The sequence below is a fragment of the Phaethon lepturus genome, unplaced genomic scaffold, assembly GCF_000687285.1.
Source record: "Phaethon lepturus isolate BGI_N335 unplaced genomic scaffold, ASM68728v1 scaffold37214, whole genome shotgun sequence".
NCBI lineage: Eukaryota > Metazoa > Chordata > Aves > Phaethontiformes > Phaethontidae > Phaethon > Phaethon lepturus.
In genome coordinates, this window is record NW_010536766.1 from 53,063 (window position 1) to 70,868 (window position 17,806).

The 17,806-nt window shown below is 47.5% G+C and overlaps 1 protein-coding gene across 1 annotated transcript; it reads left to right on the forward strand.

The window, feature by feature from the left end:
• Positions 1 to 1,761: 1,761 nt before the first annotated feature.
• On the forward strand, positions 1,762 to 16,664 carry LOC104620128 (alpha-2-macroglobulin-like protein 1). The gene is given in 21 exon segments (XM_010286255.1): positions 1,762 to 1,908; positions 2,064 to 2,210; positions 3,087 to 3,284; positions 3,960 to 4,047; positions 4,652 to 4,805; positions 6,646 to 6,874; positions 7,205 to 7,328; positions 7,509 to 7,630; positions 8,045 to 8,102; positions 8,501 to 8,584; positions 8,983 to 9,159; positions 9,486 to 9,567; positions 10,182 to 10,338; positions 11,593 to 11,764; positions 12,204 to 12,418; positions 12,723 to 12,938; positions 13,331 to 13,446; positions 14,207 to 14,297; positions 14,574 to 14,642; positions 15,804 to 15,906; positions 16,624 to 16,664. Coding segments are annotated over 21 exon segments (2,736 nt in total). The 5' UTR covers positions 1,762 to 1,815.
• Positions 16,665 to 17,806: the final 1,142 nt, after the last annotated feature.

The following is a 17,806-nucleotide window of genomic DNA, read 5'->3' on the forward strand; positions in this document are numbered from 1 at the left end:
CTAGTAAGGAAGCAGTTGCTGTAAGGCAACTTGGAGCAGAGCAGGTAACAGGATGTAGGGAGCTAAATAGGGATGCCACCTACAGGGAATTGACAGAGGAAAGTTCTGCATCTGCTTTCCATGAACAAGGAAGGCTTTCTTGTCTGGTTGTAGGGGTAGGTTTCTAATACCTGTCCTATCTAAACTTCAAGGTCAAGGCACTTTGAGGCAAGCCCTGTCTCTTTATCAGAGTGCATACAGTATCTTAGATGGTAGATCTTGACCTTGCTGGAAGTCTACATGATGTTAATATCATAGTATCAGTGCAGATAGGTCATGGGTCAAAGATGAGCAAGGTTATTGATCTTCAGTTGTCTCCTGCCACCCCAACCCTATGGATTAGGGAAAGTGCTAAAAGTGTGCAAATGGAATAACACTGAACAGTAAAATACATTATCAGGCCAGATCCATGCTGATATTTTCCCCACACATACCAGACAGAACCAAAGGGTTCAGTGGTTTGATCCAGTTACTAATAAGTCACTCTACACAGTCTAATGATCTGTCTTGTTCCCAGGGTAGCAGCAGCATTGCAGAAGTTGAGGTTCTAGCCCAAGCCCTAGTGGTATACAGCTCCCTGCCTCCTGTTTAGATGCTGGTTACCCCAGAGTGTGCCAGGGTGGGCAGTGCCAAAGCTCCACAGAAAGGAGCTGACTGAGCTTGGCTTAGGTGAAAATAGACACCTTACCCTGGGAGAGTTCAGAGCCCACTGTGCAGTCAGTCTTAGTTTTGGCATGGGGAGAGCTGTGAGAAGTCTTCAGACACCAAGCCACCTTTTCTGTGCCACAGGCAAAGACGCAGCCAGATGACTTAAACGGTCGGAATGTGAAGGTGTCTTACGGCACTGCATCCCGCACTCTGAGGGCCTTCTACTCTTCCAGCCGCAGTTCTGTGAGGATCCAACCAGTGCAGGCAATGCTGCCCTGCAGGGACATGCAGCAGGTCACGGTGCATTATCACATCCTAGACACAGAGCTGGGGGACAGGGCTGCCAGAGCAGACTTCTACCACCTGGTGAGTGTAGGGCAGCACTGACAACGAAGTCAGCTTTGAGACGGGTCTGTGTCGGCACAGGGCCCTTTGCTGGCCCAGAGACATGGAGCAGAGGCACTATCAACCCTTTGCTCTGTTCATTCCCCTTTAGGTTTTGGCCAGAGGATCCCTTGTGCATCATGGGCAAACAACAGTACTTCTTGATCCACCATCAGGTAAGAGCATCTAAATACCAGGAACAGATTAAGGACCCAACAGGAATACCCTTACAGCCTAAATGGGGAAGGAGAGAAAAGAGATCTGAGGCCAACAGGAAGCAACAGAGCTGGCACAAAAGATCAAGAGGAAATGGCAAATATATCACCTCTGTCTTTTAATTTCCCTAAATTTTTTTTCTGATCAAATGATGAAAAAATTGTCACAGTTTATCTGCCAAGCAGGAATTATCAGAGATCTCCAAGAAAACTCACAGAATCTTTTTGCTGGACTCACATAGAAAGTAATTTCTCTTCAAAGTGCACACTACTGTCAAGATCCCTCATGACGTAAGGTCACTGCTACAAAATGGCACTAACCTACATCCTCATCTATCTGTGGCCTCCCCAGAAGCAAGGCAGAATAGTTTTTATGCAAGTAACTAAGTATTGTAGAGGATGAGCATGTTGCTGCCTTAAACCTTGGAGACAGACTTCCTTGCCTCTTGTACTTTTTCTATTTCTCCTTCCTTCAGATCAGTATAGTGGAGCTTTCAATGTCACTCTGCCTATTGACCTAATTTCACCCATGGCTACCCTCTTTGTTTACACTGCCTTCCCTGAGGGACAAGTGGCAGCTGACACCTTCAGTCTGAAAGTCTCCAAGTGCTTCAGGAACCATGTAAGTAGTGCGCAAAACATAATGGGACAGGCATGCTGGAGGGTAGCTAAGTAAGTGCAAATTGGCAATAGATGTCCAGCAGAATTGAGTAGCCACAGTGTCCCCTTTCCTTCCTCTGTAAACTTCTTCAGTCCCTCTTTCTTCTGCTGTTTCAGGTGAAGCTTGGCTTCTCAGACACTGTGGCTCTCCCAGGATCGGCTGTCCATCTCCATTTGCAGGCTGCACCAGGCTCCCTGTGTAGCATCCGTGCTGTAGATGAGAGTGTCCTTCTGAGGCCAGAGGCTGAGCTATCCAGGGATAGTGTGAGTCACTTTAGTGTTGAGCCTTGCTAATATTGAAGAGATGCCTTTTGAGTATCTGTTTGCAGGCACTGGTTAATAAAGCACAATGGATATACCAACAAGTACTTGAATGGGGACAGGACATGCCTTAATGAGGAAAAAAAGAAGGCCAACATCAAACACCAGTCAAAAGTTCCAGTCTTTACAGAGGGATCTAATAGAATAATCCCCCAAATACAGACCAAAGTCACATCCTTCTTAAACTTAAGAGTCCTTTGCCACAGTGGCAACCAGATGGCAAGAGAATGCCATCTCCTGAATCAATTCATGACAGTGCTCTTAAAAAAAAGTTATGTTAAAAAAAAAGTCCAATGTGTGTTAGGCTCCATGGCATTGTTCTAGCTCACATGAACCAGACAGTTCTTCCATTTGCATAGTGGACAGTAAGTGGTGCCTTGGCAGTGGAAGGGCATCATTTCTCCCCTAGACCTGGGATGCATTGGCTCTGAGGACCCTTGAATTGCCTCTTGACGCTCTCTTGGTGGATCCAGGATGTGCCTTCAGTCATACAAGAAGCTACCTGTCTAAGTACTCTTACAGGGAAGGTCTCCTCACTGTTTGCATTGAGCTCTCAGGTACAATCTATGAGCTAGAGGTGTCCAGAGCTATGCAGCAATACCCCAGGGGGGTTCATGTTCATCTCTTGTGCTATGCATCTAAAACTTGTGAGAACTTGTAAAACTTGAGCTCCATGAAGCTCAAAAACCCTTGGGCCTGGGTTTTTGCAGCAGGCAGGATCTGAGCTCTGCCTCTGTGGTCACAGAAAATCTCTGGATAGAAATTAAAAACTCCCCACCTCTCACATTGACCTGTGCTCTTTTCATTCTCTGTCTACAGGTGTACAATATGTTCAGCTATTCTCAAGAGCACCCCAGCACCCTCATAGACTCTTACAGTGACTACTGTACTATCCACAAGAGCCCAGGAACCATCAGTTCCCCTCAGACCACCCTTCCACCAGGAACAATGTCACCATTCATGTACAATGGATACAGTTATGCAGTGTCCCAACCAGATGTTTATGAACTTCTGAAGGTAAATCTGATTTCCAGAAATACAAGAGCTGAGCCCTTTTGTATACCGGGTCGGCCCTAGATTGTCCTAGAACCCTTCACAGATTGTCTTTCCTGTAAATGCTGGCAACTTCAAGTTCTGAATTTGCCAAGCTTCTGAACTAAGAGATCTCTGACACTCATGCTCCCGGCTTGATAAATTCCCAGATTCCCCAGAGCCCAGCCCCCTATTTATCCCAAGCCTGAGGCCCTCAGATTTTGTAGGAGTTGAAAGGAGAGAGGAGTGTCAGCCCGAGTCAGAGAAACTTGGAGGTTTGGAAAAGCAAAGCACCTGAGAGAAAAGGGGGACTGGGAAAAGGAGGAAAGAATAGTAGAAAGGTGAAAGATAAGAACAAGTCTCTGTTAGGGTGGGCAGCAAACTGGTGCCAAAATAACTACTTTGTGTATGGGCATGCACATGCAAGTGGTCATCCCCACAGTCCTGACTGGAGAGGTCCTCCTTTCGTGTGAGGGCAAGGACCGGGCTTTGGGAGCAGGGTGGTTCTGCATTCACTCCCTGTTTAAATTTGCAGGTCAGTCTGAGGTGCAACAACACGGGGTGGCTGATATGCTGGGAGGCGGGGGCCGAGACAGACCCACAGACACACTGCCATTTCCACTGAAATCTGCTTTCTTTTCTTCCCCTCTTTTCCTCCAGAATTCGGGTTTCACTTTTTTAACCAGCCTTAAAATCAAGTCTCCAATTGAGTGCCGCACCCAGACAACTTTCTACTACGACTACATGTGTACATGTTGATTTATCCTGTTTCTTTGGAAATCACGGGTAACATAGAGGCTCCACAAGGGCAGCTGCACATGCAGTGTGCTGAAGAACTGGGGATGGCTTCCAGAGATGAGTGGGAGATTGCACAGGAGATGTGCACCATAGGAAGAGGGGAAGGGTCCTGACATGTCTGTGTGTCCAGTGCACTGGAGAGGTGGAGGGTTGGCTGCATAGGAAGAACCTGCTTGGAAACTTCTGCTGGGGAAATGAGGCAGCTGTCTCAGGAATGAACATCAGTTTGTAAGACTAGCAAAGGTCTTTCTGGAAATCAGAGAATGAGCCAAGATTGGCACTGGCCAGTATCTAGGCTTTTCTGCGGGGGCTAAGAAAGCAAAAGTGTGAACTAGTAGAGTTCCTCACGGGGGAGCACATGCATGCTGGAATCCACAAGGTCTCCTGGGTTGTCTTGTGCAAGACAATAGAGAAGTAAGTTGAGGGCATCTTGGAGAGGACAAGGGGGATCGGAGTGGTTGTGGGAGGGATGGAGAGCTGAGCTTTTCCCAGCTGAACTCTATCCTGATCTCACAGTTGCTCTGCCTTTGAATGAATGCTTGTATTCCCAATAGCTTATGGCGAGCTGGCAGACATGGACAACTTGGATCCAGAAACAGATGCTGCTGTTGAACGTGCTGAGTCAGAGCACGTTGAGCTGGGTAGCGAGGCAGGGCCAGTACGTACCTGGTTTCCAGAGACATTCATCTGGACTCTGGTTCCCATCAAGTGAGTAATTATGGGCTGTGGCCCCACATGGCCTCCTACCAGCCACAGTAGAGAGGCGATGGGCAAGAGCAGAGCCAGGACATTATTGCCTTCTGTGCCCACAAAGAAAAGGGAGATGTGAAGAAGTGGATAAGGACAAGGGAAGTTTGGTTCTGTTCCTGGATCTGCTTAAGATTTTCCAAATGACCCTGGGAAACTTAAAATCACAGACTTCTGTAGGGTGGAAAAGGCCTCCAGAGGTCTGTAACTCAACATCCTGTGCAAGGCAGGTCCAGTTAAATCAGGTTGTTGTAGTCAAGTTCTGTGTATCCCCAAGGATGGAGATTCCACAAACTATCTGGGCACCATTCCAGAATTTGGCCATCCTCATGGTACTTTTTTTTCTTACCTCAGGTCAGAATTTCCCATGTTCCAACTTGTGTCTGTTACCTTTCATCCTATCAATATGCACCTCAGAAGAGACTGGTTCCATTGTCTCTACACCTTCCCATTAGGTAGCTGTAGAAAGCAGTAGAATATTCCCTTAGCCTTTCCCTCTTAAGTTTGAAAACCCCAGGTCTCTCAGCCTCTCCTTGTACATCAAATGTCCCAGCCCCCTGACCATCTCGGTAGTCTTCCACTGGATGTATGTCAACATCTTTCTTTTACTGGAAGACAAAAATGGGACACAGTATTCCAGATGTGGGCCCACAAGGGAGGAATTGAAGGGAAAAATAACTTTTCTCAACCCAGTGGCTGCAGTCTTCTTAATACAGTCTAGACGTAGATAACCTTCATTGTTGTAAGGACACATTAGATGTCTCATGTTCAACTTGTTATCAACCAGGACCCCCACTTCTTTCTGCAAAGTTGTTTATTAGCCAGTCACTGCCTAGCCTGCCCTGTTGCATGGTATTATTCCATCCCAGATAGAGAATTTTGTATTTACCCATTTTCAAGCCCATTTTCCAGCTTTTCAAGATTTCTCTTAATAGCAACCTTTCCCTACAGCATATCAGGAACCCCTCCCCAACGAGGCATAGTCTGCTAAGACATAGCACATTAGTTTGTTGATCTTGCTGAGGATGTCCTCTCCCCTATTATCCATGTCATTAATAAAGCCATTAAGCAGTATTGGCCCAAGTATTAATCCTTGAGGGATGCCATGGGTAAACAGACAACAGTTGGACTTTGTGTCACGAATAACCATCCTTTGTCCCCAGTTGTCCAGAAAACTTTCTGCTCACCTTATCATCCACTTGTCCAGTCCACACTAATTTGGCTACAAGGATACTATGAGAGACTGTATCAAAGGCCTTGATGCAAGTTACACAGCATCCACTGTTCTCTCCTTATTCACACATCTCAGCTTTCTTAATTCTCCCATGAGCCAATGCTCTCCATCTGTAAAATGGGATCTCTACCTCTCCATCTCATTTGGCTGGATCATGTCCATTTCAGGGCAGGGACTGTCTTCTATTCTCTGTATGCAGATCTGTAAGTGACATAATGATGACTGCCGAGCTGTGGTTGGGGGTTTGGGTGGCAGTGTAGTGGAAGTGTCACACAGTACTCCCTGATACAGGCTGGGTGTATAACATGGACCCCTGGGAGCCTTGTGTGCCCACACAAAACAAGAATTTAAGGTGCAACATAGTCCGGAAGCAAATTTTGGTTTGCATTCGCCTCTCAGTCTTTCTTTGCCCACCTATTTGCTATCCTTCCCATACCCCTATCCTACTTCCTAGGAATCCCCACATCTTCACATGCACTTCCAGTTCATACTCCTTCTGCATTTGTCTTCCCAAGAGAACTCTTTACAGGGATGGGGACAACTCCTTCCGCTCTGTTTTCTCCTCAGTGATTCAGGGGCTGCTGAGCTAGCCGTCACAGTACCCGACAGTATCACAGACTGGAGGGCCATGACCTTCTGCACCTCAGAGAGCCATGGGTTGGGAATCTCAGAGCCCACCAGCCTGCGGAGCTTTAAGCCTTTCTTCGTGGAACCCACCTTGCCCTACTCTGTCTTCCGAGGAGAGTCATTTCCCCTGAAAGTCAAAGTCTTCAGCTACCTGAAGCAGTGCATGGTGGTGAGTGGCTCCCTCCAAGATGGTTGTTGGACAGGGGAATGTGTGGTAACAGTACTTCACTGATAGAGACCCAGACAAGGGGCTGCCTCTTCAGGCACTGGGCAAAAGACACCAAGGAAGCTCTTCACAAAGCTCCATGCAAACCCATCTCTGTCCAGCTTATCCTTTCCCATAAGCTCAACCCAACAGGACTGTGATGTCTGTAGGCTGCTGGTGGCCCACAGATATTGCAACAGGGCCCTGGGCTTGACTGACACTTGGGTAAAGGAGCTGAAAGGAAAAACACAGCAGCAGCTCTGTAACCTGAACTCCCTTTTGTTTCACCTCTAGCTCCAGCTTAGCCTAATGGACTCCAGGGATTTTGAATTTGTGCATGCACATGTCAGGTTCACTACTTGTCTGTGTCCTGATTCAGCAAAAACATTTTTCTGGGATGTGAAGGCTACAAAATTAGGTAAGGGGATAAAAGATGGGCAGGAGTGGGAGGCACTTGGCAGAGCTGCTTGAGGAAACCAGAGTTGGAATGAAGGAAGAGTGTCCTATTATGCAAAGCATGAGTGAGCAGCCTTAGGCTGAGCAAACTAAAACGTAAGCATGGATGTGCCAGCTGGCCTCTTGATGTTTTGTTCTTTAGGGAAGGTGAATTTCACTGTTACTGCTGAGGTGATGGAGCAGGAAGATATTTGCACTGAAAGTACAGCTGTTATGCCAGAGTCTGGAGGGAAGGACACAGTGGTTAAACACCTATTGGTGAAGGTCAGAGTATGCTTCAGGGTCCTGTTGAGGTCAGAACTAGGTCAGGCTAAAAACAGCCTGGTGGGTGGCTCTGGAAGGGAGAGTTGGCCAGGCAAGTAGGCATGTTTCTCAGGGATGCTGGTCAAGGAGTGATTCTAAGGGTAGGTTGGGTGGGGGGCGTGAGCTGAGCAACTCCACTCAGTGGGACAAAAATGTCAGAACTGCTTGCTAGCAGGCAAATGGGAGCAGAGGCCATGCAGCAGCTTAAAAACCATCTTCTCAGTGAAACTTCACTGTCGGCATGCTGTCTGCATGAGACATTTTGTATGGCCCATGAGGATGGAAGAGGTGCTTGCAAGGCAGGTCGGGTGCTGTGCAGCTGCTATCTCATTTTACTGCTCTCCCTTCTGAGCTGACCAGCCTTCTCCCCACCAGGCAGAGGGGCTGCTGGAGGAAAAGACCCACACCTCAATCCTATGCCCTAAAGGTAGGTGCAGGTATCCCTGAGACAGGGACTGTCTTACCACTGGGGCTGTACATGCACACAGAGCAAGGAGACCTAACAGAAGCAGTGTGGTCTGTGAACAACTCTAGGACTATCTGGAGGTGCATAGGGAGGGAAAAATCACGGATTTTGCAGCTTTTATGGGGAGTCGAGCCATTCAGCTCCGCCTAGTACTACAAGCTCCTGGCAGTTCCAAGCCACTGCCTAACCACATCACAGTCACTCATCCATGGGTGGACTCATCTCTGTGTCATCCTCTTTTGGATGCTGATTTCACCAAGTGATGAGGTGATCCCAGCCTTGATTACACCATCTCCTGGGGGATGCCTGTGGGTCTGCCATCTCCCTCCTGCCTGTTGTTGTTCTGATGCTTTTGCCATTTGCAGAAACTTCAGCTTCAGAGACAATCACATTCAATATGCCGGAGAACAGGGTCCTTGGGTCGGAGAGAGCCCACATCTCTTTCTTAGGTGAGATTTAGGAGGGTCTTGGAAAGTAAGATTTTTCTCTGCAGGAGTCTTTTCTTCTGGTGTCACCATGTCTACTTTAGCAGACAGAGTAACAAGAGGGAATGTATACAGTGAGGTGTGATACTGGGCCCTTATTTCTTCCAGAGAAGCATCCCATCTCTCTTATACAAGTGACACTGGCCCAGATGGATGTATAATTTCACCAAGTCAAGGGAAAGATAGACAAGTACCATATCACCCTTTCTACAGGGCTCTATAGACATTAAAGTCACCCTAGTGTGAGCAGAGGTGAACTGAGACCAGTCTTAGCAGGTTATCATCTGGAGAATTGGTGAGACAAGAAATTTTTTACATGCAAGAATATGTAAAGCTCCCAAAGCTGTGGTTCTGTGCTACAGGTGACATTTTGGGGACAGCACTGCATAACATAGATGAGCTCCTCCAGATGTCCAGTGGCTGTGGTGAGCAGAACATGGTTCATTTTGCCCCCAATGTCTTTATCACACGATACCTTGAAGAAACAGGACAACTGACTCCAGAAATCAAACAGAAGGCAATTGGCTATCTGGAAAGCGGTGAGTGTATTTCTGCTCATGTTGAGTTATTAAGCTGGTGATGTCCACTACAACAGGTTGTGTGGTGGGGATCTCAGCAGAGGCTTGGTGCTGAACAGGATTTGTGCATCGTCACTTGTCTGACACCATCAGAATCATAGAAGTGTAAATCAGGCTGTTGTGTCTCAGATGAACAAGGGGTACACAGCACCCCTCTGAAAGCCCTTTGCTGAATTCCTCAGAGACAATGCTCTCTATAATGATCAGCAGGATTGGCAGGGCAGGTTGTCACCTTGAGAACATGACAGACACAGAACATCTTCACTAACCCCAGCCTCCTCCCACAGGATATCAGCGGCAACTCCTGTACAAGCACACAGATGGCTCATACAGTGCCTTTGGGGAAGGAAGTGAGCCAGGGAACACATGGTAAGCAGAAGTATCCAGACAGAGTTGAGGAACAACAACTTGACCTGGTCATGCTCAAGCTGGCTTAGATTTTGGCCTGGGGAAACTGAGGAAGCCTGAAAGTGTGGAGTTTTGAACAGAAACTGCTCCTGAGACTTTTTGGAAGAGAACCGTGCCAATGAACTGACTTGAGGTACCCTTGTTTTTTTGTGCTTGGGCACCCCAACAGAAGCTGATTCTGAAAACTTGGCTGCAAAGCTTTTTTCTTCACAGGTTTTCCAGAGTGCTTTGTGCCCAAACAGGATTGGGAAAGGCACTGAGTGAGCTCATTAAATACTGACTCTCCTGGCTTTAAATCACACAAGTGCACCCTGTTGAAATTGGCAGAGGTCTGGGGGTAGCACTGAACTGTCAGTGAATTTTTTATCTCTTGCTGCAAATGGATTTGAGCTCAAGCTTCCAGAGTATCTCTGTCATGTGCATCGTTTCCAGTTCTCCATCTACAAAGAGGCTCTGGCCTGCCGGTATTTCTCCAGGGATGAGATAGTGGAAAACACAGAGGCTTCTGTCTCCTACTGGAGATGGGCATCAGTGACTGGTTCAGTCCAATTTTCTTCTCCCTTCCTTGGCTCTAGGCTTACTGCCCTGGTCCTCAAGACCTTCAGCCAAGCCCAGGACTTCATCCACATAGATGAGCAGAATATAAAGGATGCTGCCAGTGCCCTGATTAAAAGTCAGACTCCATCTGGCTGCTTCAAGAGTGTGGGGAACCTCTTCAACAATGGTCTGATGGTATGACATGTCCTGGCTGTTCATTAGGTACCTCAGAGCTTCTTCACTTTCTGGCCCAATTTGAATGCCAAGAACAAACGAACTCTACTGTAGGAGGAGGCTCTGATGTGCCCAGGGTCACCCTTGAGTGACACTCAGGGTTGTGCTTAATCATGGTGGCATTTTTTCAGGTTATGAATGATTGAGGTTTGCATTTGATGATACACACATGGGAACTGAACCATTGTCCTGCCCTAGCCCCATATCAAAAGCTAACACATGCCTCAAAAAAAAAGAAAAAAAAAAAGGTTTTCAAGCTCTGTGTTATTCCCTTGTTAGACTGCTTTAGCTTCCTTTCCCGTTATTGAACTGCCATTTCTTCCTTGTCTGAGTTCCTCTCTGTACGGAGTCAGATATGGAGTGAATGGAGATTGATGGCAGCCACTCATGTGAGATTCACCTTGCCAGGGAGGTTCCCTATACACTCAGAAACACAGCACTTTTATGCATGCACAGATACACACAGAGTACCACCGAAGCGGAGTCAGCAGTGGACAGGACCTCAGATGATTAATACTCCAAGTGAGGAGGATTTTTCACTTCCCCTTGCAAAAGCTTCTTTTGCTCCTCCATACCTTTGCCACTGTCCTCACCTTCAGTGAGGTGCCACCTTGCAGCGGATTGTGGGACCATCACTTTCCCCTGGCACTGAAATCTGCTGCTGAAAATCTTTTGCAGGAGAGGTGAAAAGGGAAATATGTTCAGCAGAGGGAGGGAATCAACTACCCAGAGGAGCTTGGGGCACTGTGGCTGAGAAGTGCTCCAGCAAGCAGGACCTGCAAGAGCAGGTTCTTCCTGGCACTTCCTTAGGGGAGGAATAGGACCGGCATTTGTGCTAGCTTGGAATTTGCTTGGGGAGCAGAAGGCACTCGAAAACTTCTCCCTCTCCCTTCTCACGTCAGCCCTTCTCTTCTCTGTTTTGTGGTGGCTGCAGGGTGCAGTGGAGGAAGGACTAGGGCTGAGTTCTGTGATCGTAACAGCTCTCATACACTCGGGGATGCCACGCTCCGTGAGTATCAGCAGCAGGGACGGGCTGTGTGTGCCGCCTCTCGGCAGGCAGCGCACCGGCACTCTGCTTTTGTCCACACGGGGTACCTTACCACTTTTCTCCCCTTGTGTCCTGTTCCTGTTTCCACCCTTCTCTGCACACAATAAGGCTGCATTCCCTCCCCATACACCCTGCCAGCAACCGGTGTGCTTTCATTTGTATCCTAGGACCCGGTTGTGTGGAAAGCGCTGAGATGTATAAAGGACCTGGTCAATGCTGATACTGGCAGTTCCAACCTCTACAGCCTGGCACTAGCTGCAAATGCATTTGCAGTAGCAGGTGATAAAGCCCTCAGGCAGAAAATCCTCAAAAGACTGGATAAGGCAGCTATAATATCAGGTACCAAAGATTGTGCGGCAGGAGAGAGGGTAACTGGCAGAACTGTGTGAAGATCCCAGGGCAGAATGACCAAGGGAATGCAGGGCAGCGGTGGGGGGCACTGGCAGAGCTCTGTGGGGAGCTCAAGGCCTGGATAGTATCTGTTTCCCAAGTTGTCACAAACTATATCCATACTGTGAGACAGACCTGCTCTATGGATGATCTCACAGTCCTGGTCTTCCAGTCATCTAAACCAGGGGAACTTCACAGATGTTGTAGAGATGCAGGCCTAGGTTTTTACTGTGAAAAGAAGACGGGGTGGGGGGGAATAGGAAGATATGTACCCATATCTTATCCCAATGTACATGTTCACTCAGTACCTAGGCACAGGGGCTGAGTAGGACTCCAAGGTCATTAGATACAGCTACACACTCCGTAAGTGTTCCCACTCCACCTCTAGATGACCAAATATTCTGGAGTCAACAGTCCAAAAGGGAAGAAGACTCCCTATATTGGTATCGGGCTCCATCCGTTGATGTGGAATTGACATCTAGTATCCTCATGGCTCACCTTTCAAAGTCAAGTTTGTCTTCAGATGAAATCAGAAAGGCATCCCAGATTGTGTCTTGGCTCATCAAGCAGCAAAACCCTTATGGAGGCTTTGCTTCAACCCAGGTAATTCCCTTGAGCCATCATCATCAGAGAACCTGCCATCAGCTATGGTTTGTGAGAGCAATGGGTTCTAGTACAGCCCACAGTAAAAAAAGAAAATAAAAAAGATTTATGGATTTACAGTTCCTGGGAGTTGGGAAAGGGTGAATATTTGTATTCCTCTGAGCTAATTCCATGCTAAAAGTGCGAGGGGAAATCTCAACCCTTATTGTGCTGTAGCTGCAGTATGAGGGAGGGGAAGGTTAAAGACTGGGTGTGCACAGGACACAGGGATCCTATTTTGCCCAATGTGTGTCCCTTTCCTCAGGACACTGTGGTTGCTCTGGAAGCCCTAGCCCTGTATGCAACCAAGACCTTCAGCAAGGATGGCCCTGATCTTCAGGCTTCTCTCTCCTCTGATGGTTTCAATCAAAACATCCGAGTAGACAATACCAATCGCCTCCTACTGCAGACAGTGGAGCTGCCGGCCATTCCCCGAGATTATACTGTGCATGTGCAGGGCCATGGGTGCCTCTTCCTGCAGGTAAGCCCAGCCAGGGAGAAAAGGTATGTCTGGGGAAAAGCCTTGAAAGCCAGGAGACCTCTTACCTTGCTACTTAGCCAAGACCGAAAATTAACTGCTGCAGTGACTTGCAAGAATCTGGGCTTCAAGGCTGGTAGGAGTAGCTGGGATCTAACAAGAAGGGAATAGCTGTTCCCCAAGTGAAGTCTGGATCATCTCCACACAGTCAGAGCTTCAACTCTCCTCCAGGAAGTCCACTGAATACCACCAGGAGCAGTGCACTAGCAGAACCTCTGCTTCCGCCACATAGTTTTCTCTTACACCAGTGCAAGACAGCAAACAGCAGCCAAACGCTAGACAAGGATACTCACCAGCAGAAAAACCTGCCAACTAGCTTCCTTCTGTCCTGACAGGCCATTCTGCGGTACCACATCCCTCCACTGAGGAGCGACATCACCTTTGCCGTGTCTGTGCAGACAGAGTGCACCACACCCAACGCCACCCGATTCCCACTCACCATTCAGGCTCGGTAAGAGACAGTTGCCTCTTGCCTCCCCTTGTGCTAAGAGGCTTCTGGCACCACATCAGTCTCTTGATGGGCAGGATTCCCCTTTGCTCATGAGGTCCAAGTGCTACGATGTCCCCATTCACTTAACTATGTTCTCCTCAGCTGGGTAAAAGATACAAGGCCCCAGAGGGATGGCTCAGGCTATAGTCCTATCTCGTTATCATGCCAATCCCCACAAGTCTTCCCAAGGTCTATGGGTCTCAACCTCTTCTAGAATTAAGTCTCAAAACATTAGTGATGTGAAGGTCCTGTGAGACTGACTGCTGACACTTATTCCTAAGTCTTCCCACCTCTGCTCCTGGTTGACTGTCACACCACTCTCCTCTGCTGTACCCCTACCTGACTTGGGACAGAACTGCCAAGAGAGCAGGCAGAGGATGTGATATTCCCTGCCATGCCTAGAGAAGGTAACTCCAGAAGGGTTAGGGTTAGGGTTATGGTTAGGGTTTAGGGATAGGGTTAGGGGTTAGGGTTAGGGGTTAGGGTTAGGGGTTAGGGTTTGAATTCCTTCCAAGTAATTCATTCTCCTTGGCTTGGCACAATTAAGAGAGATCGGGGGAAGCACAAAGATTTATTACAGTACAGGAACAGGTGTGCTTACAGGAGAAATACTGGAAGGAAAGGCAGATTCCTCCACCTGAGTACCAAAGCTGGACTGGAGTAACTGGAGATCGTGCCTCAGAAAGTAATATTAGTACTGTCCCCTGGGTTCCTGCTACAGCTACACAGGGAATCGTGTGTCCACCAACATGGTCCTGATCCAAGTGGAGTTGCTGTCTGGATACAGCCCCGTGGCAGGTTCACTGGAGGAGGTAAGACCAAAAGTTTGTGTCCAGCTGGGATGGGAATGGTGATGCAGGACTGTATGCAGAACTGTGATCATTCCTGTTGGCAGAGAAACACGGTTCTTTTCTTCCTAAGAAATCTTTATACCCAAAGTCTCTTCCAGGCTGCATTCTGCCTGCCCTTAACCCAAGGGCTTCCTTGGCCTTGTGAACATTTTGCCTATGCTTTTACAAGGACAAGTATCCCTGAATAGTTCTGCTTTCTGTTAAGAGTCTTTCTGACATTTTTTCCCCTATTTTCAGCTAAAGAAAATGCCTTTAGTGAAGAAAGTTGAAAGCGAAGCTGACAGAGTCATTCTCTACCTGGAGGAAGTGAGTGAAATTTAGGCTAACATCATCATTAAAAGGACTATGGACTGGCAGATAGCTTTTAGCTTACTCTTGTATCTTGGTTCCATTAATATTTTAAGTATCCAGAGCTGTTGTTCCTGCATACCAGCCACATTTGCTGACCTGGAGAAGTGTGTTGTGTCAGCCTGCAGTAGTTCAGCTGTAGAGCCTGTATACAGGGCCACTTAACTTGAGTGAAATGAGGCCAAGTCTGATGTTGAGCCTACATCTGTTGGCACTGTTCAGAGATTGTTGGAAGTCCAAATACAGTGTCTGATCAGGACTGGAGAGTAGTGGTAGGATCCATCTAGTAAATTCAATCAAGCCTTAACTCTTAGGAAGTCCTTAAGCAGCCTGAATGTATTGGGGAGCATCCAAGATTACTCATGGAGTTTGCCAAGATCACTCAAAATTAAACCAGATGGTTCTGTGAGCAGTAGCGCTTGCTCCACAGCCTCATTAGTCAACAGATTAACAACCACTCCAGCCTTTCTCTAGCTACGTGCATACCTAAACAGCACCAGAAACTAGACCTGGCATGAATTAAAAAAATTCTGAATGTCCAAGGAGCACTTCTACATTTCTGTGATTCTTCATCCCCAGTTGCCAATAAACTAAGCTAAGCTAGCCTCATAGTAAGCAGGTTATTGTCATGCAGATGCATTAGACTTGGAGAGATGCTGCTTCCCTTACAGAGGTGCCACACCTAGCACAGAGCAGAAGGGCCTCACAGAGAAAGATTCCAGCTCAGGCTGCAAGGTAGCACAAGGTGGAATCCAATCAACAGCAGGTCATGTAACCACTACCATCCAGCAGAGGTTCATCCACACCTTGCATTTGTTTGCTTAATGATGAGGATTGTGTGAAACTGGAGAATAAGAGCTGATGTAATAGGAATGTATGTAAGAAAGTAGCATATTGATTCTGTGGGTTTGATGTCTCCATGAGCTGAGTTAAATTTGGTGACCAAAAATGGGGGATGGGCACAGAATGTGAAGTAAGATATTTCTGAGATGGACTGGAAAGCAGAACAGATCTGTCACAGTGATGAGGTCTCCACAGGAGCCTGAATGAGACCAGGTGGAAGGGTTTGTCTTATGGGACTTTGGTTCTGGCTGTAATCCTTGCATCTCTTGGTCTTAGCTGACTAGACAGTCTCACACCTACACTTTGCTGGTGCAGCAGGACATGCAAGTGAAGGATCATAAGCCAGCTAATATCAAGGTCTACGATTACTACATGCCAGGTGAGCTCAGATGCTGTACTGCAAAAACTACCCAAATGTACCACGGGAAGGAATTTTCTGAAGTTTGACAACTTCAAATGACACCACCATCCCTGACGTGTTTGTCTAACTGCCCCATAGAAGCCTTCTAGTGATGGACTTACTTACCCTCTTGGGTTTCAAAACGGCAGATGTTTCTTTCTCTGGCGGCAGAACTTGCAAGCTTGAAGTTGGCATGTGGATCCACTTAGGGTCTAGCTCGTCCAACATGAGGGGAGCAAGGAGCTCAGAGCTGTGCTTTTGTACACTCATTTTGTGGGAGGCAGCAAAGGCAGAGGGGCCATAGTGAGGGGATGGCTTAGAATGGCAAGGGCTCCCTTAGAAGAATGACACTGAAAACAACTTGTCCTTTGTTCTCTGGGGTCCCTCATGGGAAGAAAAGTTAAAAATGTGTCAGGGATGGCTATCGCTTCAGAAAGTGAGGAATCTATAACTATAATGGAGCTGTTTGGGACTTACAGCTTTGAAAGATTGCAGGCCCCATGACTTGGGTGAATCTGGACAATCTACACACAGAATCTTTGACAGATATCAGTAATTTCATGTGTCACAGCAGAGGGGAGTCATGTCCTATAAGCTGAGGGAACGCCTCTCTTAGAAACAGAGGCACAAAGCTGTATTGCTTTACTGAGTTTTTGGCAAGTGTATCTCACCAGCACTTTTTTTCTTCTCTTCCAGAAGAAACTACGGTGATGAGCTACAGTGCCCCTTGCGAGTGAGGTGAGGGCCCCACACCTCTTTTGTCATCACAGGCATAGTCCTGAGGAGTATGGAGAGGAAAGGAGATGCAGGCAAGGGCCTTTGGTTAAGAAACTTGCAGACTGCAGGTTCAGGGTACAAAGTGATTGGCAGCACTAAGTAAGGGTGAGTTCTTGTATCCCAGTGGTTAAACTTGAGGGAAAGGTAGAACTGAAGTAGAATGTTTGAGGTGCCCAGCCCATGACAGAGTTGGAGGTATGTTACAGAAAACAAGGGCTGCCTATCCCGAGTCCTACCACCAGTCCTGGCATTTTGCATCAAATACACTTTCCTCAAGTCAACACAGTTCTTTTTCCTGGAACCTTCCCTGCAGTTCCACAGCCCTTCAGCCCTGTGCACACAACACGCCATGTTCGCCTTTACTGCAGGGCTTGACTCCTTTTCAGTGCCCAGCCTTTCACAGCCTCAAATCTGGCTTCTGATCCCTGCTAGGGAACAGCCACCTGCCCCTCCTGTTTCCAGGCTGGTAAAAGGCAAAGGCAGAGCTTGAACTTGACCAGTGCCTGCTCCTCTTCTAAACTTCACTTGCATCTGCATGCTTCCTTGCCCATAGCCCATGAGATGGAGAAAAACACCTGTTTCATGAATCACCTGTGGGAGGCACACAGCCCTGCCCTGGGATGCCTGCCGCAAGCCCCACACTCTTAGTGGAGATCCTGCCTTAGGCTTTATATAGGTAGAGTCAGAGAGCGCCTTGTCCTTGATGGATTGGCAGTCCCGTTTGATCACAAGGTGCAAAAAAAACCCCCTAAGTTCCCAGTGGTTAGTTTTAATACTTCAAGAACACAGCTTTTTTTGTCCTTTGTTGTCTTCACAGGAACAGGGACAGACTCTTCCTCTGCAGTCATTGTCCATCAGTCCTTTGTCGCCCCTGCCAACAGCCACCACATGGAGATGAGAAGCAAAGAGAAAATGCTTGAAAGTTTGTGCTGAGTAGTTAGTTTCTGAAAGGCTCAGACTGCCTGGCATCTTATTAAAAGTCAGGAGACTAGAACTATCTGATTGAGTGATTATTCAGATTTAGTGTTTTTCTCCTAAGCCAGAAAAACTGTGTTTAAGAGCACCTGGGAAAAATAACTTTTCCACCTCTGTTCTGTGTGTG